We start from the raw sequence: 27883 nt of genomic DNA on the forward strand, positions 1-27883 counted from the left end.
CCTCCTAAAACTTACCCAATGTTTTCAATCTAATTAATAAATTGCTCAATATCTAATACTCTTCAAATTTTATATTATTATTATTATTACTATTATTGGTCAAATTATTTGGCCGCATATGTAATGTGTGAAAGCGCTTCACTGAGGATTGGAGAAAAGTCAATGGAATTTGATCACCCACAAAAATTCTGAAAGGAAAACGGCTTTTTTCCTTAAAATAAACTAACACATATCGATACCCCAAAAGATAAAGATCAATTTTGTTCAATTATTTAATTATTTCCAAATATAATCATCGACTACCTTCGCCACCCAGCTTCCTTACCGATCGAATAAGTGGGTCACCTGTGGGACACACTGGGCGACATTGCTGAACTGATACTCAATTTTCGCTGCTCCATCCCTCACCAGTGTTTAATTGGCTAGAGATGGGACCCAGTTGTGGTCCCACACTGGATTAATGATAGTAAATGTTGGCGATCGCATAAAGTGGGTAGGAAACTAGAATTATACTCGGTATATTATTTGATGGCCACTATTTCCTTGCCTCCCAAACGCTGCTGACGTCTCTCTCTCTCTCTCTCTAATTTAATTTTACGACTCGTGAAGTCTCTCTCTAGTTTTGCCCCCTTCTCGGCCTCCCTTCCGCTGGAATCGTTCCATTTGTCGCGGGCTCGTGATCTGATCGATCGCCGAGGTTTCGTGCGTCTCCGTCGCGATCGGTCGAGCATTTCGCTGAGCTGCTGGCGTGGCCTGGCCTGGCCGCAATTTGTGGCTTTTGGAGTGAATTTATCAGGGTTCTTCTGATTTCGGATGGGTTGTTTTTCGTGTTTCGCGTCGCCGAAGGAGGAGGCTGTGAAACAGAATCTTGGGAAAGGTGGTGTGGATTTCAAGAAGGAGTCTTCCGCTGCCCCGTCGTCGCATCTTGGCATTTCGGGTAAAAAAGATCGTTTTTTTAATGAAATATGATCTTTTATCGGAGGGCCTAGATCTAATGCGTTTTACTTGCGTATTTTTGGGAAATTACTATTTATTTAGTTCTGATTGTTTTATTTTCGTATCCGTGGAACGTCGTGTTATTGCTGGTAATGTTCATTTGGAGAATTGTTGAATGCCGTAATGAGCCTATGCGGGAATAAGATATAAACAAATGGGTGTTTTAGAATCTAATTTGACACTGGTTCTAAATAAATGCACACAATTTGGTGATAAGGCTAGTATCCTTCTTCAGCAAAGGTGGAATCCGCCACCCAGCGGCCCCACACGGTCGGGATAAGGCTAGTATCCTTGGTTATTATTACTTTGTGTCTATATACGTAAAAAAATTATGATCTGATCCGCAAATAGACAAATTTAAATAATCTCTTCAAGATATTATCCTTTAGAATAGACCATTAAAGGCTAGTATCCTTCTTCAGCAAAGGTGGAATCCGCCACCCAGCGGCCCCACACGGTCGGGATAAGGCTAGTATCCTTGGTTATTATTACTTTGTGTCTATATACGTAAAAAATTATGATCTGATCCGCAAATAGACAAATTTAAATAATCTCTTCAAGATATTATCCTTTAGAATAGACCATTAAAGTTATTATTAATTTCCTCTTTTTGGATATTATCTTTTATAATAGGTCATTATATTTATTATTGTTTGCCTTTTCAAATATTAGAATAGGTAATTTTTATATTGACAAAGCATTCTTATATGTCTATATATATATATATAGAGAGAGAGACATTATGTAATCTTTTTGGACAAGCAATAAAGTGATTCAATTAATTAATTAATTAGTTTGATTGTTGGAGGTTTATCTCCTCGAAATTATCATTATTAGAGGTCGATCCCTTCAAAGAGTTTGATTGTTGGAGGTTGATCTCCTCGAAATGATCATTATTAGAGGTCGATCCCTTCAAAGTGATCATCTATCCCTTTCGTCCTTTTCTCCAATTCCATACAAGATAGGATGCAAAGTTCCTATTAAATGTCTTCTAGCATATTTGTTCTATAGGAGAAGCAGTGACCTATTTTACTAGTAGATTCGATCTAATAAAGACAATTATCTAATTGATTTCAATATTACTAGTGATATAGCATTAGATAGAGCTCAATATGAGGTACAAAATTCATGAAGCTCATCTCTAAAAACATGACTTAATGACGGCGATGATAGTGTTACTACTTACTAGTACTCTCTTGAATAGTTAGCTTTAAACCAATGACACTCAGGAGCTCAACCCGAGCATGAAATTTATCATGCCTGCATATTAGAGCCAAGATAGTTTATGTTTGAAACTTAAAACATTTATTTTCCTGTTGGCTTTTTAGAATTATGCAGCTACTGATTGTGTATTGAATTTCTAGTTTATTTGTAATTTCATTATTGTACTAGACAAACCGAAAGCAAGGGAAGATTCTGACTCAAGAAAGAAAACATCGATTTCCAAAGATGCCGATGCTGGGCATATTGGAGCACAGACATTCACTTTCCGTGAACTTGCTGCTGCTACTGACAACTTCAGACAAGATTGCTTGTTGGGTGAAGGGGGTTTTGGTCGTGTATATAAAGGAAGGTTGGAAACTGGACAGGTTAGTGTTATTTTGATCTGAGTCTAATTAGCTAGTACTCATATGTCTAGTTTACCCATCAACTAATTACTTGATCACTTGGCCAAAGTATTCTTAATACATTAAGACTGCTCCATATGAGCCATTCAATTTTTTTCTCTGTTGAGCACACCACTCACACATAGCACAAAACTTTCAGGTTGTTGCTGTCAAACAACTTGACAGAAATGGTTTACAAGGGAACAGAGAGTTTCTAGTTGAAGTCCTTATGCTTAGCCTTGTCCACCATGATAATCTTGTCAATCTGATTGGTTATTGTGCTGATGGAGATCAACGACTACTTGTCTATGAGTTCATGCCATTGGGATCGTTGGAAGATCATTTGCATGGTTAGAAGTGCTATTTCTTTTTTTGTTCTGTTTTTTTTCTGTCATTTTTTTTTTTTGTCATTTTCCTATTCTTATTTGTCATTTTTCCTATTCTTCTATTATTCCAGTTTCTAGATTTAGTTTTAGAAGTTGATAATCAAGGTTTAATTTGCCAAGTATAATTCATAAAATACTTATTATACCATCATCTACCATGATATTTATGATTGCAAGTGACATTCCCTTAATGAATGTAATGAACGCCTAAAAGATAGGGTCAGTTTCCTTGAAAGATGGCAAACTGGAAAGGTGGAAAATTTGGAAAATGACTGGATGTAAATAAAAGGAATTTATTCACATCCACTCATTGTCGCTCCAATTTTCCATCCTTTAAAGAAAACTTACCTTTAAGATGTCATGGGTTTGTTGATGACCACTTGTTTAGTTTAAAATTTATAGTTGCATATTTTTATATTAGATTTGATTTCTTTCTTGGATTGTTAGACTTAGACCTAAAAAATAAAATCCTAGGTTGTTTGGCTATAAATTAGATTTCCTTTTTTTTTAAATACTTTAAGCAAATTGTCATTTGTTTTTTGTTTAAATAATATTTTTTTTCTACTTTTTCAATCCTCTTTATGTTATTTAATCCTCTTTAAGTAGTTGCTACAATTGTTTTAAAGGGATTTGATCAACTTAAAGCAATTTTGATGAAGTTTAAGTAATTTTGACCAAGTTGGTAATGAGTATTTTGATATAATAATGTTTTGTGTATGATAATTTTGATTAAAGTAAAATAGTCTATTTTTTACATTGTAGTAGCTACTGAGTAGTTGCTACAATAATGCCGGAATAAAGGTATTCTTGGGATAAAAAATCTAGTGAGGCGAGCTTTTGATTTTTTTTGAAAAAGGGAAGCCTTTTTGACTATTTGCATAATTTGGAGTGCCTTTTCGATTTTTGCCTGTTTTCTAATAGGTAAGCTATTATTCCCATTTCCTTGCTGATGGACAAAGAAAAAATTGATTTAAACTAGTTTGTCATGGACCTACGCTAGGCATTTATATATCTTTTTTGTTTGTGTGATAGCTTGGCTCTCTCTACTCTTTGCTTAAGTTATTGTGTCATGTAGACGGATGACATCTCTGTGGAAAACATCTCCTTGTTTCCACATCCTCAAATATGAAACATGCATGGAAACTAATTAAGCTAAGGATTGGGATCATTCTTTGGCCCAAGATGCAATCATCCAAGTTTGCTTATAAATTTGAACATGATCAAGTGGTTTTGGGATTGCCTTTGTCTTTTGATAAGTGTTTACTCCCACAACATCTCAATTTTTTATATACACAGTACTTATTACTAATAAAGTCTAGCCACTTATCTTCCTTATATCCTCGTTTTCTCTGATAGCATTATAGATTGGTATTGATGCAAAGGAAATGAATGCATATCTATACTATGAATAAGGAAGTGGAATAAACATACATTGAATCATGTCAATCTTTAAATAATTTGTCTTTTGCCTCATTTACATACTTTGAAGACAACTATGAAGGGATAGTAAGGCAGTTTAGAAGAAAATGATAAGACTATCCAAAATTTTAATTTAGCATTTTGCCTCCACTAGTTCAAGTTGGAGAGAGAACTTGCTAAAAGCTATTGTTTCCAATTTGCTCACTATCTTAGGTGTAAGGAGATGAACTATAGTGGAGTAGGCATGAAATTTCTTGGAAGAGTATTTAATAAATTGCTCAAGACATTTTTTTAAGAAAAAAGATAAAAATGGAAAGAGAGTATCCCACAATGTTAATACCATTATATAGAGAGTTTGAATACATACTCGTCAACATATTAGGATGACCTCTCACTTGTTGTACAAAATCATTTTAACCTATTTTAACATTGATTATACCACCAATAGAACAGTCTCATAAGCCAGCATACAACCACCTTTATCAACTACAATTTAACATACACATACACTAGTTTGTTAAGTACAACATATTATAAAAAGAATTCTCAACTTCAGTCGACAAGGTCTTCATTGATCCATCAGTCCCTTCATTTTCTAAAGACAAAGCAGGCTGCAGAAGTGATATCAAACAATGCGCATCAGATTGAGGATCAAGATAATGCATCTTATCTATTGATTCCACATCAACAAACTATTCTTTTCTTCCCTATTTGTCGCTACTATACACATTCTATTTGCAACTTCCTCCACAGTGTCGATCATTCTTTTCTTCAAGTGCCCAGCAACAACCCCTTCTTCATCAGGTTGAGCCACGAGTTTTTGGTTGTTCCAAACAACACTAGCAAGACCTCATGCCCTATTACCACACTTAATTCTATCTCACACAGAGAGGCCTCTATGCAATCTCACTGCTCTTTGCCAAAACAAACACACTCGGTCTATATGCTAAAATCACTCTACCATCTTTCATACCAGATCTGCCCAAATCATCGGTTCATGTTCATGACACCGAACCACACAGCCTGCCCAGCAGTCTGATTTTAATCTTTATTGCATGTTCTAGGACTTTTCATTTGGACGAAGGAAAGACACCTCTGTTTAATTGACGAAGACTTTCCATTTATTCAAGCAAATTTTGTACATGTGAATATGAAGTATATGAGTGCGTTATATCCTACTAATTGTATATTAGAGATTATATTTTTGCTGCTAAGGCTAGCATCATTCATGGATCTTTTTTTTTGGTTCTCAAATTAAGTCAAATATTGATGATATTGTAGATAAATAGAATGTTTGGATACATATTTTTTTCACTAGTCTTCCTTCCATGTAGATGAGTACCAAAGACATCGTTATCATTGGTAAAAAAAATTTGATTGATTTAAGCAACTTTGTGTATGTGAGATGAAGTTTAAGAGTGAGTTGTATTGTACTGATTGCTGTCAAGATTACATTCATGCAACTTTCATCCCCTATGACAACTTTACAATCTTATCTTGGCATTTCACAAACGTTTGGAAGATACTTGTGTGCTTCTATACGTTGTCTAGTGTGTGTGGTTTGCGCAACATAATTCTCTCGATTTCTTCCTAACCTTCATCTCTATCTGATGCTTCATTCAAATAGTTAACTTTCTTGTTCATTCTAATAAGCTTTAAACACTTCCTCATTTTGAACATTTTTGCCGAAACTCAATATATATTTTTTGATGCTATCTGATCATAGTTATGAAGATAAAATAAGTAGATGGTATGGTCTATCATTCGAAGGCTAGGATTGAGCATTTCTTGTTTTTTATCATGTCCTGAACTGGTGCAAGTACTAGTATCCAGTCCAGAAAAGTGACAGCTTGTTTCTCAAAAGGGGTGGTTATATATGGCGTTGCATTTTTTATCTCTAGTGATATGCATGAACATAAAAAAATACCTTGTGGCAGACCTTTTTCATCAAATCAGTGGAAAGCAATTTTGATTTCTGGCCAAAGTGGATAATTAACCTATTGAGGTTCAATTTAGATTCTTCCTTGTCTCACAATGGATATGCCATTTCTCAGATTGACTATTTGGTACTCCATTACATGTAAGTTTTGTTTAATTGAGGAGAAACTGGAAAGAGTGAACATTTTGGAGAGAGAAGTAGGAAGACCACGTAAAAATCATTGTTTACTTGGGAAGGAAATCGAGAGAGGATAGCAAATTGGGGAGATCAAAATGAGTCATTTCCTTCCCATTTTCATCTTTCCAAAAGTGGAAAAATCAACCCCAACGCTTTACATGTTGTTTATTGTTATTCTCAATCTTCTTGCTCTTCCACTAAAAGTTTTTCCTTCCCTAATCTTCTTTTGTCCTTTCCCTTTTTTCCTTTCTCACCTCCTCTTCTTTTCTATTCTCTTTCCCTTTACTATTGTTATTGGGATGAGGAGGTTAGGAAAATAGAAGAGTAAGTAAGGAGTGAAAAAAAAGGAAAGAAAAAGAAGATAGTAGTTGGAGGAGATTGTGGGAGGAATAAAACCATATGATGTTTAGAGAAGAGGGTGTATTAAGAAAGTATATATATATATATATATATATATATATATATATATTAAAAAAATTGCATCTTCTTATGTTCCGAACTACATAAAAGGAATATCTTTACCCAGAAAAGTTCTTTCTTGCCCTTCACTTGTGATCATCTATTTTTCTTGTTCTCCACCACCTTAAGAATGAGTACTTAAAATTTATCTACTTCATGTATCGTTGATTTTTAAAGTATATGGTAACATTTATTATTACCACTTTGAGTCATATCTATGTGATATACAATTCTCCTAATCATGGTTTAAAATATCTAGCTATATCGAGGTTTCAGTTCCGGATCAGAACGATACAGTTTCAGTATCATGTCGTACCTATCTGTATAGTTTCGGTATTTTTAAAATATAAATTATATTAATGAAAAATAAAAAAATTAATCTAAATATTTAAAAATAAAAAATAAAAGGATAATTTTAAGAGGTTTTTAATTAATTAAGCTTATTTAAATTATCCTAATTATAGCTAGGAGTTGATTATTAAAACCTCAGTTTAAAAAAAAATCCGTGCGCGATCGCGACAAGGCATGCATGGGCCGCGTGACCAGGGCACGCGTGGCCCGTGTGATGCCTCCGGAGGAGCCACTGGGCTCGGCCGACGCCTTATCCCAACCAAAACGCTGTGTTGGTGCCGGTCTGTTGGCAAAATGAAAAATTTCGTCGGTTTTGAGCGAAACGGCTTGAGATTTCAATCCCTGCTCCTAATTGATTAAATCCCTTTATATTGATTGGAGGATATGATGACACCTTCATTATCATTGTTCTGTCGGAAGGCGAAAGAGTCAACTTCCATCTTCCATGAATACAAAGAACTTTAGCATGCAATTGGGCAGGCAAGGTTCAATTAGTTTCCAACTGTGGATGAACCATGAAAGCAAAGAAGGTGCCACATGCCACAATGGATGGAGAAGATGGAAACAATGAAACATAGGATAAGGAGAGTGAAATGAGCCGACTACCGTGCATATGAAGAGCTTGAGCTTGCAGTTGGGCTGGTCAGTCCAGGCTCAATTCGATTGACGTGAAGAAGGTGCCAAAATAGATGGAGAAGAGAGAAGCAAAGAAACGTAGGACAGGGAGAGCCAGGATGGTGACATGTACCAGTAGCTAGGGTATTGGAGAGCAAAGCAGGCAAAGGAGAGATGACTCACCAAAGTCAGTCATCTTGTTTGGAAGTGGTGGGATGAGAAATTTATCTTAAGTTGCAAATAGGCAACAAATTTTGCATCAGAAACAGATCTTGATCTTGTCATTTGGGCGTAAAGAGATCACATAGAGAAAAGAGGGGAGACAAAGTATGTGGTGTAGAAGAGTAAGTATAGGGGGTGAAGGGGAGGCCACACTGTCACATCAAATCAAGCCCATGGCCTCCTCTTAGGAGGATTAAGACTAAAAGAAACTAGGAGGGAAATCTACACATATACCCAATGGATAGGTACAGTATTCTATTATACTATTACGAGAGAAATATTACACCTCTATGTAGGACTTGCATAATATCCAGTGTATGAAAAAACAATTAACACATATTATTGACTCTAAGATGAACTATTGAGGTTTGGTGCATATAGGCAAATTTCCACAATTCCATTGTGCTTAATGATTTTCTACTGCATGGAATTAGCTATTGTGAATCTTCACATGTTGGTTGTCTGTGACAACAGGTCTTGCAACTGACCTTCTTATCTCTTTGATTAGCTTCTCCTTGACATTTTGATCTCCAGAAGGAAGCATATCCTTGCCGTTGTTGTCCAGGATATCTTTTTTCTATTTTTAATATTCTTCAAATGGTTGACCACAAATGTTCAGATATGTGTACATTGTCATTGTCTATGCATTCCTGGCAGTTAAAGTTCCTGCTAATCAAAGTAGTTTGTTTCCTAGAATCTGATTATGTGCAATACATTTTAATGATGGCCCCTTTTTCTTTCTGAAATAATTCTTCATTAGGATACTTCTGATGTCTCACAGGTTAGAATCCCTTTGTACATGTCCTAGCATGCTCGTTTTCACATGCCATTAATACTGAGAATGTCAGTGAAAGAGAAAAAAGATGTTTAAATTGATTAAAACAGTGCCAATTAGATGATTGTAATGAATAGTAAATCACTATGTCAATTGTCTAGAAATTCATCAAGAACATGGAATTCACTTATAATGAGAATTTATGATCAGTATATCATGTATAGTTGTCAATCAGTGTTAGTTCCTTTTAAGGGAGTAACTAAGTATATGGTTGGATTTCTGTGATTTATTTCCTCTTTCTTTTAGAATTGGGTACAGGAAATGTTATTTTATTTTTTGGATAAGTTGTGTTTATTGTCTTTCTTTCATTTTTCTCATAGATCTCACTGCTGATAAGGAACCACTTGATTGGAATACCCGGATGAAGATAGCAGCTGGTGCAGCTAAAGGTTTGGAATACTTGCATGACAAGGCAAGCCCTCCTGTTATTTATCGAGACTTCAAATCTTCGAACATTCTTCTTAGTGGAGGATATCATCCGAAGTTGTCAGACTTTGGGCTTGCAAAACTTGGTCCTGTTGGTGATAAGACTCATGTCTCAACAAGGGTGATGGGAACATATGGCTACTGTGCTCCTGAGTATGCTATGACTGGGCAGCTAACTGTGAAGTCTGATGTGTATAGTTTTGGTGTCGTTTTTCTGGAACTAATTACTGGACGGAAAGCGATCGACAACACTCGACCTTCTGGAGAACAAAATCTTGTAGCATGGGTATGTTTTTCCACTTCCCGCAACTTCAAAACTGGATTTGGTTAATAGTATGATCATTTGTTATGTTATTCAGTAGCATGATGCTCCTTTTTTTAGAAAAAAGTAACATAATGGTCGGAACTCTGAATCTTAACCATAGAGATTATAATTCCTTTATATATCATGAGATTCTGTTATGAATAGTTACTAAAATTCATGTACTCATTAATATCTTTTACAGGCTCGTCCATTATTTAAAGATCGACGAAAATTTCCTAAAATGGTCGACCCATTACTACAAGGCCGTTATCCAATGAGAGGCCTATATCAGTCACTGGCTATTGCAGCCATGTGTTTGCAGGAGCAAGCAGCTACTCGACCACTCATAGGGGATGTTGTGACAGCGCTTTCTTATTTAGCTTCTCAAAATTACGATGCAAATACAGCTAATACTCAGCCTCAGACCAGGTCTAAAGCTGGGTCTGGCAACCTCAATTCCCCACATCGAAATTCTCCAGATCGTAGGCAAAAAGATCCAGTTAAGGGAGCAAACAGAGGTGGAAAAGTGGGCAGGGATGGCTCTGGTGGTGGGTCTGGCCAAAACTGTGGTTTGGAGGAATTGGAGGCACAGGAGTCTCGGATGGATAGCCTTGTTCATGTAGGTAGAGCAAGAGATTCCCCAAAGAATTTTGACAGTGATCACAGGGAGCAAACTGTTGCAGAAGCGAAAGTTTGGGGTGAAAATTGGAGAGAGACAATGGAAAAATCAACCAGATAGATTCGGTAGTACACATGAATAGCGATCCTGAGATCCATTCATTTGTATGGTTCACATGCATGGTATACTTTGAGGAAAGATACACAGTTTTGCTGGTCAGTTCTTGAGTCATCACAGATTTCATCATGTTGCCAAATTTTCTTTGTGAATAAAGTTGGATGCTCTGTTCATCCCTGCTTCCTTTCTGGTTATATATATTATATATCTTCTGGTAGCTTTCACTGAAAGCTGCGTTGTACCTTGTTGAAGCTTGTCACTGAATAACTAACCTAAGACGGCACTTGAAAAGAATTTAGAGAAAGCATCATACAATATAGAATTTTCAATTTGGATATATATAGTCCATTTTCATGTGAAAGTTTCTTCATATTTCTATGTATGCTTTTCCCCCTTTTTTATGTAGAGAAATTGCCATCAGATTTTGTCCATAAACTCTATTCTTGGAGTTTGATAAAAGGATTTATCATTTCTCAATTTGTACTTGTCTGTCAGTGTTTTTCTGAAAAAAAAGGATAATGAGTGACCTGGACCACTATGTTCATAAACAACTTAGCCAAGCCTGGGTTGATTCTCAATTGGTACGGAATGCCTCATTACTGTAGCCAACCAAAGTCCTGTGATTTACTCCCTTCCAAGAAGTGTGGGACTGTCTTGGACTATGAATTTCTCATGAAGTGTGAAGCCTAACCATCTTGCTCCACTTCTTCATTGAGCTCGAAGATGTTGCAATTGCCCCTGGAGCTATGATACGATGCGAGAGTTTAAAATTTTCGTCCGTTAGGATTATCTACACCTATTGATTTACTTGAATAGTCGGTGAAAATTTTTTACAATACCGAACCGTTCACCTCTAAGATTAGTCGATCTTCTAGCCTCAAGGAATAGTCCTTGCAAGCTCACATTTATGCTCTGGCTTGCAAGGAACCAAGCTGCTGCTCCTCGTGCTCCTTTTCGTTCTCAAAAGTTTGCTGCAGTTGTGAGAATTTGATACTAAGAAGGTGGTTCTTAATGTATATTTGCATCTCACTTGCTATCGATAATCTTATAGAGAATTGATATTCAAAAAGGCATGAAATAATACAGAATCACAACAATCGTGTTTCAGTATTTTTTTTTTAATTGGGACGACACATCCGAATGCAATGATTGATCAGTTCAAACATGTCAAAACGTATTGAGAAATCATCTCGTTTCTTTTGGTAATTACTTGAGTGCCATAATGTAATTCACGTAGCTAAAATACAAACTAACAATGTGTGATATTTAGTACGTTATAAGTGATGTATTGTAGTCTTAATTAGATTTAGTCTTTACATAGCCCCACTGAAAACAATCATCCACCAAAGCATTGCTCTTACTATCGTCGCACATCATTGCTCATGGAGATCTTGCTAAGCGATCATCATTGTCTGTCACTCAACAAAAAGAATTATTAGTCATATCATGTTTATAATATGATGTGTTTGATTTACGTTATCATATATAATTTTAATTATATAATTATCAAAATATCACACAATCAAGATTACGAAGAACAAAATATAATATAATATTATTTAATTTAATTTTAAATAATATAATAAAAATAAATATTTATTTAAAAATTTTAGTATATAATTTAATTTAATATTTATTATATTATGCTTGATTTAATCCTAGATATTTTTACAATTAAATCAATTTGATATTTGATTAATTCTTATAAAATAAAATAAATTAATAATATTAATGATAATAATAAGTTGATGATATATATAATAAATAAATAAAATTTATTTATAATTTTTAAAATTTAAAATAAATTTACAATATTTTAATAGGATAATTCGATTAGGATGTGATAAAACTTATTTAAATTAGCATATTTAAGTTAAAAGTTGATTGAATCAATTAATTAATAAAGTTAAAATTCACTCATCATCATTGTCGCCTCGCACATATCGATTGTCAATGCTAAATCGATTACAAAAATGGCTCCTTTGGTGAAACATAAACGGAAAAATAAAAGTATTTGGAAGGATATATCTGTGAAAGCTGTGATCTTTCTGGATGCTCAAAGTTACTGGGAAAGGAAAGAAAAAAATACTTTGGAAAGATGATATAACCCCAAAAAATATGGACTGACCAAAAGAATTATTGTTGACACTTATCTCTATTTCATTGCTGGCAAAATATTCGTTGTTAATTACTCTCTCCAATCCTCTAATAAATATACATTACAAATTAACAGACTGAATAGGTGACCAAGTAGTTTAGTTGGAAGAAAATGGCCAATCAATGAACCACTTAGTAGAACCAGTTGGCTTTTTACTGATGGATGAGCAAATCCAGTGGATTGGTTGATCAAGTTGTACAGGGCAGTAGAGATGGATGGCCCAATTGAGTTGGGTGAAGTGCTCGACTTGAATAGGTCAAGCAAACTAATTGATCTATCAAACTGACTGTACAAAACAGAAGAGAAAGTCAGGCAAGGCATACACAAGGGGTAGGGCACACTTATTGATGTTGGAAATATTAATTAGGTTAGGCAAGCAATTAGGGAGTAGTTAGTCAAACTAGATAACTCAATTGAAAGTGTCATTTTAATAGAGATTTAAATGAAAGATTTATTTTATTACATGAATTAAACTAAAATATACATTTCCTTATTAATTATATGTCTAAAAAATTTATTCTATTCTTCACCAATGGCACACGGCCATAGACTCTAGTTCATGGCTTTTCATTTAGTGAAGCTTTACACACAGAATGAGTCAGCTTTACATTCACACATGGTTTCTATAATTCTACATGGTTTGATGCATCCTTTCAGTCTAGTCTTCACAAAAGGAAACGAAAAGGAAACTGAATAGACACATTTTACGTTTATTGGTCATGTACATGGTCATGGCCTCATGGGTGAAAAGCTTGAAAAAACATAAAATTTGGATATTTGGCAGTGGTGATAATATACTTGTGATACAAAAGTATTAATTCTAGCTCTGAGATTAAAGATCCAGGTAGACGACCTTCACGAGTGCAAGAGATGTCCAAGTGCCAAACCAGCTAGTGTCATGTAGACTACAAAGAGAAAAGGGAAACCAGCCTGAACTCTAGCTGAACATTTGGTCCTCAGCAAAGCCTGCAAGAAGAGCAAAAAAAAAAAACCTGATAATATTGCAGAATGCAGCTCATCATGTTTGGCAAAGATAGTAAGATGCTGCAGCTATACTAGGGTGCCCTATCCGAATCTGTCATTCAGCAAAGATGCTCTATCAGAATATTTTTAGTTCAGTGGGATCTGCTAACAAGAAGCAACTTTAGTTCAGTGGGATCTGCTAACAAGAAGCAACTCAAGCATGCAGTGGTTATTCACCAAATGAACTTTCAAAGAAAAATCTGTATTTCTCTTGGTAAGCCGGACCGAGATGATGAGATCACCAATGTATATAAAAGAGTTTCACAGAGTTTTCCTTTGTATGATGTATCTGTTGGAGAAATGATTCCCCTTTGTGGTTGAGTTTAACTACAGTGTTCAAATGTATTGACAATACATTTTAAATTAGACGTATATTTAATGTTGTTATATCGAGTGCACAGGTTAGCCATCTCAGGATGGATTTGTAGCTTGAGGGCAGGAAGCCTAGATCGAGTGGTGATAAGCTTGAGAACAGGAGGCTCTGATCAAGTGGTAGAGTACTTGAGGGCAAATAGCCTGAATGGACACAAGGGCAGGAGGTCTGGAATGAAGGGTTGCATGAAGTACTTGAGGTCAGGGAGCCTAGATTGAGGAAAAGTTCCATAGATTTGGGAGTGAGAGGCTCAGATCGAGAGGATGCTTAGAGTAGCAGAGGGCAAGGAGCTTGGATAGAGGAAGAGTTTGATGGACTTGAGAGCAAGAGACCCAAATTGAACAGGCACTGGGACATCTTCAATGGTGGGGAGCCCTGATCGAGGAGTTGAAAACCCAAAGACTGTGAATCATGGTTTTGAGCATGTAAAATGTATTGATGTGATTGCCGAGGGAGTGGGTGAATTATCTATAGCTTGGCTATTAAAGTATTACAACTTTGGAAGGTATTTGTCAACTGGGTCAAGTCGTGGACATTACAAAAGGCTTACCTATAAATGTGTAAGTGGACTGCCCAACTGCTTTAATTGATTAGAAGAAGGTATTCTAGTAAACTGAAATAGAGAATTCCAATCGATTGGATAAAGGCCTAGGCAACAAAATCTCTCTCTCTTTTAGTTCCAATGGATTGGTAGGCTTTCCAATCAACTGAGCAGCATATAAGCATATAACTGTTGAAGTCCAGTTAGTCATCCAAATCAACTTTGTAAGTAATGATAGAGCCTCATATATATAAGCTCTCAGAGAGCTTTTAGACATGCAGAACTTATGAAAAAACTCTCAAAAATTGCTATGCTCTAGTTGATTACGTACTTAAAGAAATCCAAGAGCTTGGACCATGTAGAAGGCTTTAACATCTCAAACTCTTGATAATTTCTCTTCCTTAATTTCATTTTCATCATTTGGGAGGGGTGAGAATATTATTTTTGAGAGAAATCCTAGTTAGGGTCAAGATTGGAGAGAGCTTGAGAAATCTGATTGTTTGGATCAAGGTTTCATCCTTAGAGATTGTGAACCTCAACTTGTAGAGGCCTATCCTGTTGTTGTCTCATTTAAAGGGTGGCAATAGTGAATTTGCGGTAGTGATGTAAATAGACGTGTTGTAGAGTAGAATTGTTTGTAGGAACCCTGACCCATGTACATCTTGCGTGTTAGAATGTTTGTTTAATCTTTCACTTTCATACACACATTTTATCTTGCTTTGGATATTTCACCACATTGTCACACAAAATTGCTACTTGCTACTAATGTTTATTTGAGTTTATTGTGTGTGAGAATTCAGGGTTGTGTATTCCCCCCTAGCCAGCCATACACAATCCCCTAGCCTGCTATACACAATCCTATAGTATTTGCAACCTCTACCGGACTTGGATTGTTTCATATAACTAAGCATATTACATGGATCCTCCCCTAATGTCTTCAATATAGACAGATTAATAGCTCAGAATATCACACCATATATGGTATATGATGGTATTATTAAAACTCCAGTTTTTAATAAAAGACCAACTCACAATTTCTTGTTGCAATTTCTTTCCCTCTTGTGAGGCAGAATCCTTCTCTTTCCTCAGATTCATTATCGTCTTCTCAGCCTGCAAAAATTTGCATCCAGACTGCAGTTATTAGTGCCAAATCATGTATGCTAAAGGAAACTAGAATTTGGCTTCAGGTCAAATGGCAACAGGTAGACGACAGTAACTTTCAAACCTTTTAAAACTTCAGTATTATTGACTGTTGAAAATGACATGCACAATGCACACTGACATTTTCTAGCTGATTAATGTTCCAATGAGTTACCAATTTAACATACATGGTTCACATTTTTCTTCATGCCCTATTTGCTGATCTGATTTTAGCACTTAATGTTCTAGAGCCAAACAACGAGAAAACATGACCTCAAACTGTTCATAGACAACATTATTTCAATTATTTAACACTATTGGCTCTCCATAATGGCTTGCATCTCAAATATCAGAAAATGAACCTATGGAGAACTCGCCATAATGTTACAGATCTCTTTGATGCCATCAAATCATGGGGGTAAGGAAAAACTAACCTCATTTAGTTTCAATTCGAGATTGCCAAGCTTCAACCTTAATTCCTCAATATCCTTCTCAACCTAAAGAACATTAGCCACAGATGTTACAGAAGGATGAAAAAGAACATTTGAAATACAAATGGAAATAACAAAGAGACTAAAGAGAAAGTGAATTATGCTATCAGTAATCATGCACCAAGAATCGACCATTTGCAAATTCATACTATACAATGTTCTCAGCTTTTGTAATCTAGTACACATCAAAGTGTTACTAGATAAAGTTCTCTGTGCAAAAAGAACACCAGCAAAAATATGGAGACTAAATAGTGTGAATGTGTTAAGGAAAGAAAATCTCTCAGGAAAAATATATTACAAGAGATGGAGGGATGCTGCCCACTTCATTGAATGCTTGATCACTTGAAATATTTGTCTCGTTTGACTCGTGATTTTGATGAATGGGCTCCTGCTCCCCATTATCATCCTTTGATCCAGAAAACTTTTTCAAATCAGAAACTTCAGTTGAGTTAGAGGGCTTTTTCGAATTAGAAACTTCATTAGCTGGTTCATGTTGTGAAACATCATTGCTGGCAATAGAAGTCTCTGCAGACTCAATGATTTCATAAGCTGGCTTTTGTGTGGAAGTCCCATTAAATGGTTCTGGTAATGCAAGAGTAGGAGGGCTAACAAGGATAACTCTTAATTTGTTCTCTTGAATGTATCTACCATTTTCCTTAGAGAACTGTGGAACCAAAAAGTTGGAGATCAAAACATATAAATAAATAATTGCAGGTATAAAGATAAGACTGTATGCTTTTCTTACAAAACTTGGCACAATGTCCTCATCTGTAGTGCCATAGGGAACAACTGTGCTCTGGACCAGAAACTTGTCTTTTAGTTGAAAATCAGACGGAGCTTCCTTTAGTGCTTGCATGGTAACTAAAATCACATAATTACATTATTGTAAACAACTAAAATAATAGGCACTTGTCGTATGTAATACAATGTCTAACTTCAAAATGTCAAGATTAGATACAGATAAACAATCACTTCATTACTAACTAATAAACAGCCCATTGATTGCCCAGTAGCAAATGTCAAGTGACGATGAAGTGAAAAAATAAAGATAGAAATAAGATATTAAAATATTTATCTATAAAGAAAAACATTCTTTTTAAGATTGGGCTTCCCTTTTTCACATGATATGAGAAGATCATCAAGAGATAAATATTATGAGGATAATAAAATCCATCAAACAATATACCTTCACAAAGCATGCAGTAAGACAAACAATTAATGAGAAACAGATAGACTGATTCATGGTATGCAATACAATATTGATCAGCAAATACAAAATGATTGTAGAAGAATTCTCCATATAACAAACTACAAAAAATCTCTCATATACTAGTTTTTATTTATTATAAAAATTTACTCTCATTGTTTCATCCTTTTATTAGATAAGTAGCCATAATCTTTATATCCAATTCATATTATCTTATTGTATAGATAGGAAGGTAATGAAGTAGCTAATGTTAGGGTTTTAAATTACCTATGGTTTTAAGTTTTAGAAGTTGTCAACATCCACATTGTGTTTACTGGTTATTATAAATTGGATAAAATTAAATCCAGTATTAGGAGAATTAGCCTTTATTTCATTTTTATGGAAGTGATTTGGATCCCTCATGTAATTCAAATCTACAGTTTAATTTTTTCTCTCCTTTTCTCTGTGTGAGATGTTTATAGTGCTATATCAGAAGGTCTCTTTTTTTGTAGGATTTCAAGCATGATATTTTTCTACGAGGAGTGCCGGCAATAGTCACTAAAATTGCCATACTCTATTTAATTTTTTAAATACCTGAAAATTCTCATCTCAATTGAGTTGTCCATAGGGCCATGATAAATATAGACTATGCATCTCTAGCATGCCATGGAAAACTCTAAATCACAATAGACTTGGATTCAAACACTTCACATTCACTAATCCACTAGAATACCTAGTCTCAAGATTAAACTTGTTATTCCTATAGTATACATGAACATGAACATGAACAATAAACTCTCTCCAAGAAGGTGCCCACGTAGTAGTTTACACCAGAAAAATAATGCTGAAAATCAAGTCTAGCATGGGACCAAAATATCAAGTAATTGAAACAAAATTACAAGATCTGCAGGTAATGGGTCTCATTACCCTCTTTTGATTCTTCTGACAAAGAAATGGATTAAAGGAACTAATAGCTACAAGCCATCATTCCATTAAGTAAATACAAGTTTTAGCACCAAGTGGTTGAAGGTTTAAGCAATGTCATAGAAGTTAATCAACACTTTGTTAAGTGGTAGTGCTTGGTTATCTGATAGATTATCTAAATTTGGAGGAAATGTCAGTAATGCATTCCCCCATGATTTCGAATACTGGTTGAACACTTGGATCTATACACCATTTTTTATGTAATGATACAAGCATAGGTCAAATGATCAACGTAATGATAAACCAGTATAATAGGTTATTAAGGACCAACTTTGATCTGGTATTGAAATCATAATGGCGCTTGTACATTCATCATGAAATCCTGTTCTATACAAACCCTGATTTACTTGATTTTAGTTTGTCTGCCATGATAAGCATGATGAAAGGGAAATCTCTCAAGATGTCAACTTTTGAAGCCTCAGCAGATATTGTAACTTTTGTGTGCTCTATTTCTAAAAGCAAGAATCAAGAATAAATGCAATAAGCAAAAACATGTATACAGACAATGACCAGACAAATTATAATACGGACCTGTAAAGTCGCATGCTGATCTGGGTAGAATAATGCCTGTATTGGGTCGTACACAGTATCGCTTAGGAGATGTTGTTTTGACCTAATAACACACAAATTGAGTCAGCAATGTAATGCCTTACAATATAACAAAGTGCACAAACTGTAAATCCACATCATTTTGGGAGCCCACTGTACAGATCCTATCACACCATTGAACTATGTAAAGCTATTGCTGTTACTATGACAATATAGCTGTATAGAAAATACAATTAGGGGGTGGGGTGAAACAGTGATCAGGAGAATAAGAGACGCAAAGAGAAAAGCTAATGAGCTAGGCAAACCGTGGAAGATTAAATACCCATTTAATTTTACAAAAAAAAAAGGGAATCTACTCTACAATGAATAAATGTTAAATTCTACAAGCAATAATCATATAAGATGTATAACACAGTCTAACAGGCATTTGAGCAAGAATGCAGAACAGACAATTTATGCTTATTCTGTATCTGTGAGCATACTTTAAAATAGGGCCATACATAGATCAACAAACATTAACCTTGAAAGCAATATATTCTGGTGAATTGTTGGTAAGTTGAGCAGAACATGAACTTTGCTTCTTCAGCTCAACTAGAATCAACAAGAAAATGCATTATGTCAGTCCCAATTTATAAAATCAATTTAAATTTAGTTAAAGGTAGCTCCAGTTGAGCAATTAGACAGAAGCTGCAGGTCTAACATATATATTGTATTCCAATTCTAATTTTGTTACAAATAGAAAAGGTGAATGATCTCCATAAGGAAACCAAATCTCAGACGACATAAGGAATAAATAAGATACATACAGGGTAGTCATGTAGCAAGATAAACCAAAAATATATGTAAGATGAAAAAGAGAATCTTGGAGGTGCATTGTATCACTAGCTCATAACAACAGAAGAATGTGCTTCTCACTATATGTAAATCATCTGGGTCTACTCTGTGCACACAAGCACCTATCTCAACGTCACCTAGAGAATGGCAAATCTCAGATAGGGATACATCACTTTCTGGCATTTTAAATATGTAGGAAGCTACCTGTCCTCAAGCCAGTAAAAGACCGATTTAAATAGTGCACCCTGACATACAGAATAGGTGAGACATACAATTGCAACAATATGTTGAGACCCATACAAAGATGACATGGTCAATAGCTGGAATTTTGCTCATGTTGTCTTATAAGAGGTTCTACAAGTTATACGCAGTTCAGTATACTGAGCTTAATTTGAATGATACAAAGCTTTGAAATAGTTGTTGTGACCGATACAACATGTCGAAAAAGTAGTGACCAATACAACATGTAGAAAAAGTAAACATATGTTTATTGGAAAGTTACAAATTGAATAAGAGTAGGATTGTCTTTCATTTGTAATCTGTAGCCAGATGCAGAATCAGTTCTGGAATCTTTGGGGTTCGGCCTCTTTTAGAAAACTGGGTAAGGTAGACTAGAAGATTGGGGAAATTTGGTAAAGTGAAAAAAAAAAGAAGATGCGACCGTGATGATTTTATAATCTTATTGAAGCAAATTATTGAGGGTTAATATTTTTAAAGAGTTAAGAGTGTAGGTAATTGAAGAATCAAAAATAATATGTTTATGGGAATGTATAAGTTGTAAATCCATGCAAAAATATTGGTCGACATGATCAAACAGGTGCCAACATGTATCATGTATCAATATGTCAACATTCTTACAATATTGTTTCTGACAGGACCAAGATTAGTATGAAAATTGAGATTTTAAAACCTAAATCACTTCCAATTTTAAGAATTTAAGTGTGAAGATACTGAAATTGGGGGACTTCAGAGCTTTCAGAAACTAATGTGAATGGAAGGACAATATAGAAAAAGGAGGAAGAAATTTTAGTATTCAGTTTAATCAGACACGTGACCTGAAATTGTAGCATTCAAAAATTAATTTCATAACTCATAAATTTATTATACAATGAATAGTCATAAAATTGAGGGACATGTTTGTCTTCCTGCAATAACAATTAAAAAACTATGGCTTGTTTATTTTATTTCTTAATTGATCTTGCCAATTCTTCTACATAATTGGCATAAACTTTTATGTTCATATATTTTCCTCCATCATGGCAAAAAATATTATCACCATCAAAAGCTAAATTAAACTTGTATGTTTTTCAGTAAATATAATATGATTCATAGCGATAGAAGTCCTTGGCTTTTGTTTATATTCTTCAATTTGTCTCATGCATAGATCATAAGACCAGTTTGATCCTCTCTCAGTTAGGTGCTTATCTGCCACATCATTGGAGATCCAAATTAGCGGTAAAGAAAACTAAATACTTACATTTAGTTTTACTTATATCTTAAACAATAGTAATTAATTTAATACAGAACTGTTCCAGCATGGACCGAATATTAGCATAGATTTTTTATAATTGATTTATTTTTATTAAAATTGCCAGGATAAAAAGATCTGTAGACCAAAATTATAGTTTTAAACAAGGTAAATGAGGCACTTATATATGTAACCTTTTTATATCAACAAATGAATCATTGTGCAAACTATATATCAAATAGTTTTTCAACCCTTTATCTTCTCTTTTCCTTATATTCTACGAAAATGGCGTTTTCTTCTATATAAGAATGCTAGTTATCCTTGCTTGCAGTTATGATTTCAACTGTGTTTTTTAACACCCTCACAATAGCTTGAGCTCTTTAGATGATTTGAAAACCCATACTCTAGAACTTCATCTCTCGCTCTCCTATATTCTAAAGTCTGGTATTTCTTTTTTCTACTGTACTTTAAGAGTATTCTACTTATATAGAGTAATCATGCTTTAGGCAATGTTTCCTATAAAGGAAAGAAACAATTAGGGGGAAAAAGGAGGTAGGAAAGAATTCACAATTGTGAAAAAAATGCCTGACTGTCTCCTTTGATGAAAAGAAAGAGGGAAAGAAAAAAAAAATTCAGAACTTGTCAAAGAAAAAAATGAAAAATAATAAATCAAAAGTAGATTTGAAAAGAATTTTTTTAGAATTTTTTAAGCTCAGATTTGACTTTTGAGCTTCAACTCATGTGAAAGTGAGTTTTTAGTCTTTTCCTTCCCTTTAGTTTTGTTTCCATATAAAGGAAATGAAGGAAAAGTACATCTAAAAAAATCTTTTTGTCACCTTATTTTCTTCTAGTTTGCTTCTCCTGTAGAAAAATGCCCTTAATCTCATTGACAAATATTTTAAAGGGAACATATCCTCAACATCGTTTAAGGAGTCATTAAATTGTCTAACATTAGATAGTGAAATATACTTCCACTTGATTTGTCTTCAAGTGCTAAATGTTATGCAAGGAAGCAACAAGTTGTTCCCACTTAAGCATCATCTGCATTTCCCATGGAAATTCAACAAATACGTATGAAAAAGGTCAGAATGAAGAAGAAAAACAAAACATGTTCATATATACTTGAAATAAAAGGTAAACCAATGTAAGGTACAGCATCTACTTTCCACTCTTCATTTACTTTCCACTGTTTGATAGAATATGCCATTATAGATTTATCTTTGTCACTCCTAAGTTGCTCGCCCTTAATTGTCATGCTTGTCAACCACCCTTTCATGTTTAAATTAAGCAGTGCAGTGCTAAAAATTGTGGTAAAAGATTGGAACCATAGGAAAACATACATAAAAAGTAAGTAAGCTTTAGATACATAATCTTCAGCTGTTAAATTATAGTAGTCTGGATTCTGGAAAAATAGCAAGCAACAATAAAACAAGTCCGCTTCTTTATATCTAGGAATGGTGCTAGCTGGAAGAAGACATTTTTGATAATCATCAATATGACTACTGTATTATTATTGACATAATCTTACATAAACCACTACGACGATGAGGTTTCCAGGATTAGATTGATGATCAAATTTGTGAGGCCATTTTACCAAATCAAGCCCCAATGTGTTTATTTTACTTATGGCTGTGGCGTGATTTGGACAAATAGTGGAGCATGATTTAGTCAAAATCAAATGCAAGGGTAAAATGCCCAATTGGCGAGCCATCTAATCCAATATACACTTCTGCTCGATCACGCCGCAAAAGGCAATGAATCTTCAACGTTGTTGCCAAACGAACCAAACCAAAACCTTGAAGCCTACAAAGCGACTTAACGAAATAGATTTTGTGCTCAGACTTACATGTGAATTTAAGTTCTTGAGGTTGGATCCCCACGAGTACTTGATCCACCCCCATCGACCGCCCTTGACCTCTGAACCAGCAAATAGGGGAAAGCACGCGAATCTAAGACGAAGAACAAGAACGGAGATAGCGCTAGAAAAATTGAGATAGGAGGCAAAACGACAACCTGTGATCGCAGCTTGGACTGTCTAGATCGCCCAGCAGCCGTGGGAGGAGAGTCTATACGCCTGCATACACGACCAAATATGGCACATAGAATGGGATCGGTGGCGTAGAACCCTAGAAACCGTCACTCAAACGTAGGCAAACGGTTGTTCAGCACCGCGACGTGATCAGGTGTGACTAAGAGCAGAGTCGTCGCCCGCTGCGGAAATGAATCCTTGACTTGGGAACGGCTGACGTGTGAGGCTGTTTGGACTAAGAGCACCGCAGTTGATGACGTGCCGAAAGGTGAAGCGTTGAAAGAAAAAGGTTGCTGCTTCGAGTCTGGCAGTTGATCGATTCACTTTCGGTACCGCTTTAGGCTACTTTTTTAACTCGCCGATCAAAAGGTCAAAACTTTCTCCACTGGCAATTAAAAGTAACGTAAAAGTTAGAGGGGCGCTTCTTTTATCTTTTTTTATTATTCAAATGAGCATCCACATTCAAAAACATAATTATACCATTATCCTCTAATATTATTTAATATTATTATTTCTTATTTAAATTTTAAATTGATCGATGTATCATATATCATAGCAATTATAATTTTATAATTATTATAATACATACTTAATTTATTCAACATCAAATTTATATTTTAATAATTATAAAATTATAATTATTATAACGTGGATTCGATTTATTTATCTAACATTCACGTTATAGTAATTACAATTTCATAGTTAATACAATATGTTGATCGATTCAAAAATTAACTAAGAAATTTAGATGAAGATAATAGTATTGAACGATATATACTGGAGGATAATTAGATAATTATACATGTCTGAATAGCAGAATGTGATTGTCCTTTTGATAAAAAATTAAAGTGGAATGCTTCTTTAATGATTTGAAAAAAATATAATTTTTTATTTTTAAATTTGTATTATTTATGTTGTAGCAGTTATAAATTCCTATCAATGTTGAATATATTAAGGAGCAACGATATACTATATGAAAAATATAGTATGAAATTCAATATAATACACTTCATGCAGTGGATTCCACATCCATGCAGTGGAGCTCATATCCATGCAGTTGAGTGTGTCATGTTGAGTTTCATACTATATTTCTCATGTAGCGTATCATTTTTCTATATTAAGTATGTATTGAAGCTATTATAATATATGAATAATTACGATTTCATAATTATCATCTGTCCGATTGATTTGAAAATATTAGATGAGAGATTTAAATTGGAGATAACAATACTAAACAATAGTTGAGGATTAATTATACACGATTGAATAATGAAATAAAGTATTTTTTTTGATAAAAAATCAAAATGGAACCTCTCTCAATGATTAAAAACTATTAGCTACTTAAACAGAAAATTGACTTTGACCACAGGGGCAATGGTACAATGATATAGTACCTTCTCAATTTCTTAAATATTTAAAGATCAAATCTCAGTTTATGAATAATAAATAGATTTTATGGACGATTTATTTTGATAATCAATAAAAAAAAATTTATAATAGGTGTAAATAGAATACTTATACCAATATAAAAAATTTAAAGAATGGACTTCGACTCGGCGGTACCCGTCCGCTACACCCGCGCCGTAGCTTGCAAGGATGGTGAGGCGACGGGGGCCACGGCGCGAGGGGCCCACAGTCAGGAAGCAAAGCAAAGCTGCAGCCTGTCAGATTGGTTTCACGTCGCGATCGGTTACGACGGGCATCCCGTCGGAGCTGAAGTCGTTGTCAATCTGACTCGATTTGAGGACCCACAGTGGTTCCACGGCCCAGTACCCGGCGGATAAGTGGGTCCCACTGCGGGTGACCAACTGGTAAGCTGGTGAAATCTGAATTCAAGAGGCATTGGATAAGGGTCGTGGAGCTTACTCTTGCTCCACGGCAAGAGCTCGATGAGGTAGGTAAAACAGTTGGAGTGCATTGATTGATGTGAGCTGGCACGATAGCAACAGATTTGGATCGGTTTAATTTAAGTCGGCAGTGGAATAGTAGCAAAGCATTGATTGCCAGAGGTCGAGCCGCTGACATCAGCCTGAAAATGCAGAAAAACAATAAAGAGGATTGTGCTTTGGATTTATTCAATAAATAAATTAAAAGAAACATTTTCTATTTTCAAAATTAATCGGATAGTTTGAACATCTAAGTATACAGAGCGTCTAGGTTGATCTTGATGACCGATGAAAAATTTTTATAAGATCAAACTGATTATCCAGAGATAGTCAATGGGATTAATTGAGATTTATTATTTTCTATCCTAGGGGAATTGCAAAGATACATTGGTAAAAAGTTGTTGGAAATGATAAAGATAAAATTGGTAATATTCAAGAGAAATTAAGTATATATAATTTTAAAAGTTAATATAAAAAAGATAGATTAGATGGTATAAATATAGGTAAAGATGGCTAATAAATTAAGTTTTAAAAATAAAATATAATTTAACTAATAAAGAATAAATAAATAAATTTAAAAATTACTATTAAATAATAGAATACATTTCTGGTAATCAAGCTAAAATAGTGTGAATGGATACGATTTTATTATGTACACTAGGATCCATATGGTTGATTGTAGAATCTATTATTTATTATCACTTTTTTTTTACCTTATGTGAAACTTTTGAAAATATAATTTTAATGATGATTGTTTTTTTTTCAATGCATTTTGGAACAGCAAACAACAATGCAAATTACTCTCCTGCGGAAATTTAATATTTTAAGTAGATTTAGAGTCTTTACCGGAAAGGCAAGAATGAATTAAAGTAAATAGGTAGATAAATATTGTTTGTTTTATTATTACTTGTGTAATCCGAATAAAAAACAGAGAAATAATTTTTTTTAAAAATGAATAATTTGTAGGTTCCACCTCTTGTACAGTCGCTTTAGTTCAACTAGCTCAAATCATCCAATCTAATTTGCTTGTCTAGATTAAACATCCCTAATGACCCATCTAGACCACTTAGTTCATATATATGAATTGTTTATAATGAGCAATGATATATTACATAAAAAAATGTAACATAAAATTCAACATGACACACTCCATGCAGTGGATCCCACATCCATGCAGTGGGACTCACATCCATGCAGTTGAGTGTGTTATATTGAATTTCATACTATATTTTTCATGTAGCGTATCATTTTTCATCGTTTATACCATTTAGCTCGGTTGTATTTGTTAGGACCCATATAAGTTAGAGGAGGGTGAATAGCTCTGATCATCGTTTCTTATCTTTCGAATTTGTAGCAAATCCTAAAGTACTATAGCAATCCTAATTTTTAGAGTTTAGGGTTTGCGATGAACCCTAGCTACTTTTGTAGAAACCTTAAATATTATAGCAAACTTTAAAAATGACAAATTGAGGTTTAGAGTCATCGATCTATCGATACACCCAATCAATCGACTAATACTCAAGTTTCAATCTTACCAAGGTTGAATTTTCATCTTATCTAGTATCAAATTGACCACAATCTACTAAAACTTTTTTTGCTCAGCATCCGATTAATTTGGACCTGTTAAGACTTTCCGTTGCCTAGCATTTGATCAACCTTGACCTGTAGGGGCTTTATCGTTGCTTGACATCCGATTAATTTTAACATTTTGGGACTTCCTTATTGTCTAGCAATCGATCAACCTTGACATACCAGGACTTCCATCATCACCATGCTTATCTATGATCCACTTAGACTTCATTTTTCATAATAAGTGTCCAATATTTCATGACCTACTTAAACTTCACTTCTCATGTCAAGTATCCAACCGTTAATGATCCACTTTGATTTTTCTTCTTATGTTGATTCTTTATTGGACTTTCAACCGTTACATATTTGATCAACCATTTGAACTTTTATTTTGCTAACTCTCCATTGAACTTTCGATCACTAAGTGTTTGGTCAATCATGATTCACTTGAACTTTCGTTTTACCAACTCCCCATTAGACTCAACCCACCTAATTGCTTATTTGATCTAAAGTATTTGATTAATAAATTTAACTCTTTTTGATTGTTCAACTTGGTTTGCTCCTTTCAATCGATCCGACCATCTAAAAATGATATATATATATATATATATATATATAAATATAAAATATAATATAATATAATTTTTTTTTTGATGAAATACATAAATAAAACGTAGTTATCTACCCGTTAATTATCTTATTTAGTAGATACCGGCAAAGGGTGGAAAAAAACTAGCCGTTGAACGGGTACGTGAGAAGATAAAGATGGAGCGAACCGGCACATTGGACCCTAGCAAACCGGCGATTCACATGTGTCCGGATGAGAAAATAAGTTCAAGGACAATATTGCCCTCCAATTCCTGATTATTACTTTCTCTACCGTTATCGAATCTTAAAAGAGTAAAAATATATATTTGCTCGGCAATTTATGAGTTATAAAAAACACATCCTGAATTTTGTCTTATCTCAAAATCGAGCAGACAACAATGAAATCTACTTTTTTTTAAAATAATAAATCTGCTTGGTGCTATTTTTCTCTAGATAAAGTTTTAAAGGGTAATATTGGAAAATAAAAAAATAATCAAAAACTTACGACATTTCAAACGACTACAAAAAAAGGGATCTTGGAAAGTGCGACTCGGTTTGAACTACGGAGGGGAAAGCGCCGCTCTCTCTCAGG

At 34.4% G+C, this 27883-nt stretch overlaps 1 protein-coding gene and 1 pseudogene across 2 annotated transcripts; one reads left to right on the plus strand and one right to left on the minus strand.

Moving 5' to 3' along the window:
• Positions 1-626: 626 nt before the first annotated feature.
• LOC141844178 (receptor-like cytoplasmic kinase 185) lies at positions 627-10811 on the plus strand (annotated as a pseudogene).
• A 2499-nt stretch (positions 10812-13310) lies between these two features.
• Positions 13311-23394, minus strand: LOC141844179 (vesicle-associated protein 1-3-like). 2 transcript variants are annotated; one of them, XM_074732209.1, is made up of 9 exons: positions 23233-23394; positions 23066-23136; positions 19438-19508; positions 18900-18981; positions 16944-17059; positions 16497-16862; positions 16142-16204; positions 15600-15677; positions 13311-13596 (listed from the first exon to the last, which is right to left on the minus strand). In XM_074732209.1, the coding sequence occupies exons 2-9, from the start codon at positions 23118-23120 to the stop codon at positions 13486-13488; spliced, it is 942 nt and encodes a 313-aa protein (XP_074588310.1). In that variant the 5' UTR covers positions 23121-23136; positions 23233-23394; the 3' UTR covers positions 13311-13485. The 2 variants fall into 2 exon arrangements, with proteins under 2 accessions (XP_074588310.1, XP_074588311.1); XM_074732210.1 differs by having other exon boundaries at positions 23230-23394.
• Positions 23395-27883: the final 4489 nt, after the last annotated feature.

The sequence above is a fragment of the Curcuma longa genome, chromosome 13 (assembly GCF_044706935.1).
Source record: "Curcuma longa cultivar G26 ecotype Majalengka, Jawa Barat chromosome 13, ITB_CL_G26_1.1, whole genome shotgun sequence".
In the NCBI taxonomy this organism is placed as follows: Eukaryota; Viridiplantae; Streptophyta; class Magnoliopsida; order Zingiberales; family Zingiberaceae; genus Curcuma; species Curcuma longa.

Coding starts and splice junctions, on each gene's coding strand:
- LOC141844179 (XM_074732209.1), bottom strand. CDS start 23,120: ATGGGGGTGGATCAAGTACTCGTGGGGATCCAACCTCAAGAACTTAAA. Junction 18,982..19,437: donor CAGAATATATTGCTTTCAAG/GTTAATGTTTGT, acceptor GTGTGTTATTAG/GTCAAAACAACATCTCCTAA. Junction 16,863..16,943: donor AGGACATTGTGCCAAGTTTT/GTAAGAAAAGCA, acceptor TTGGTTCCACAG/TTCTCTAAGGAAAATGGTAG.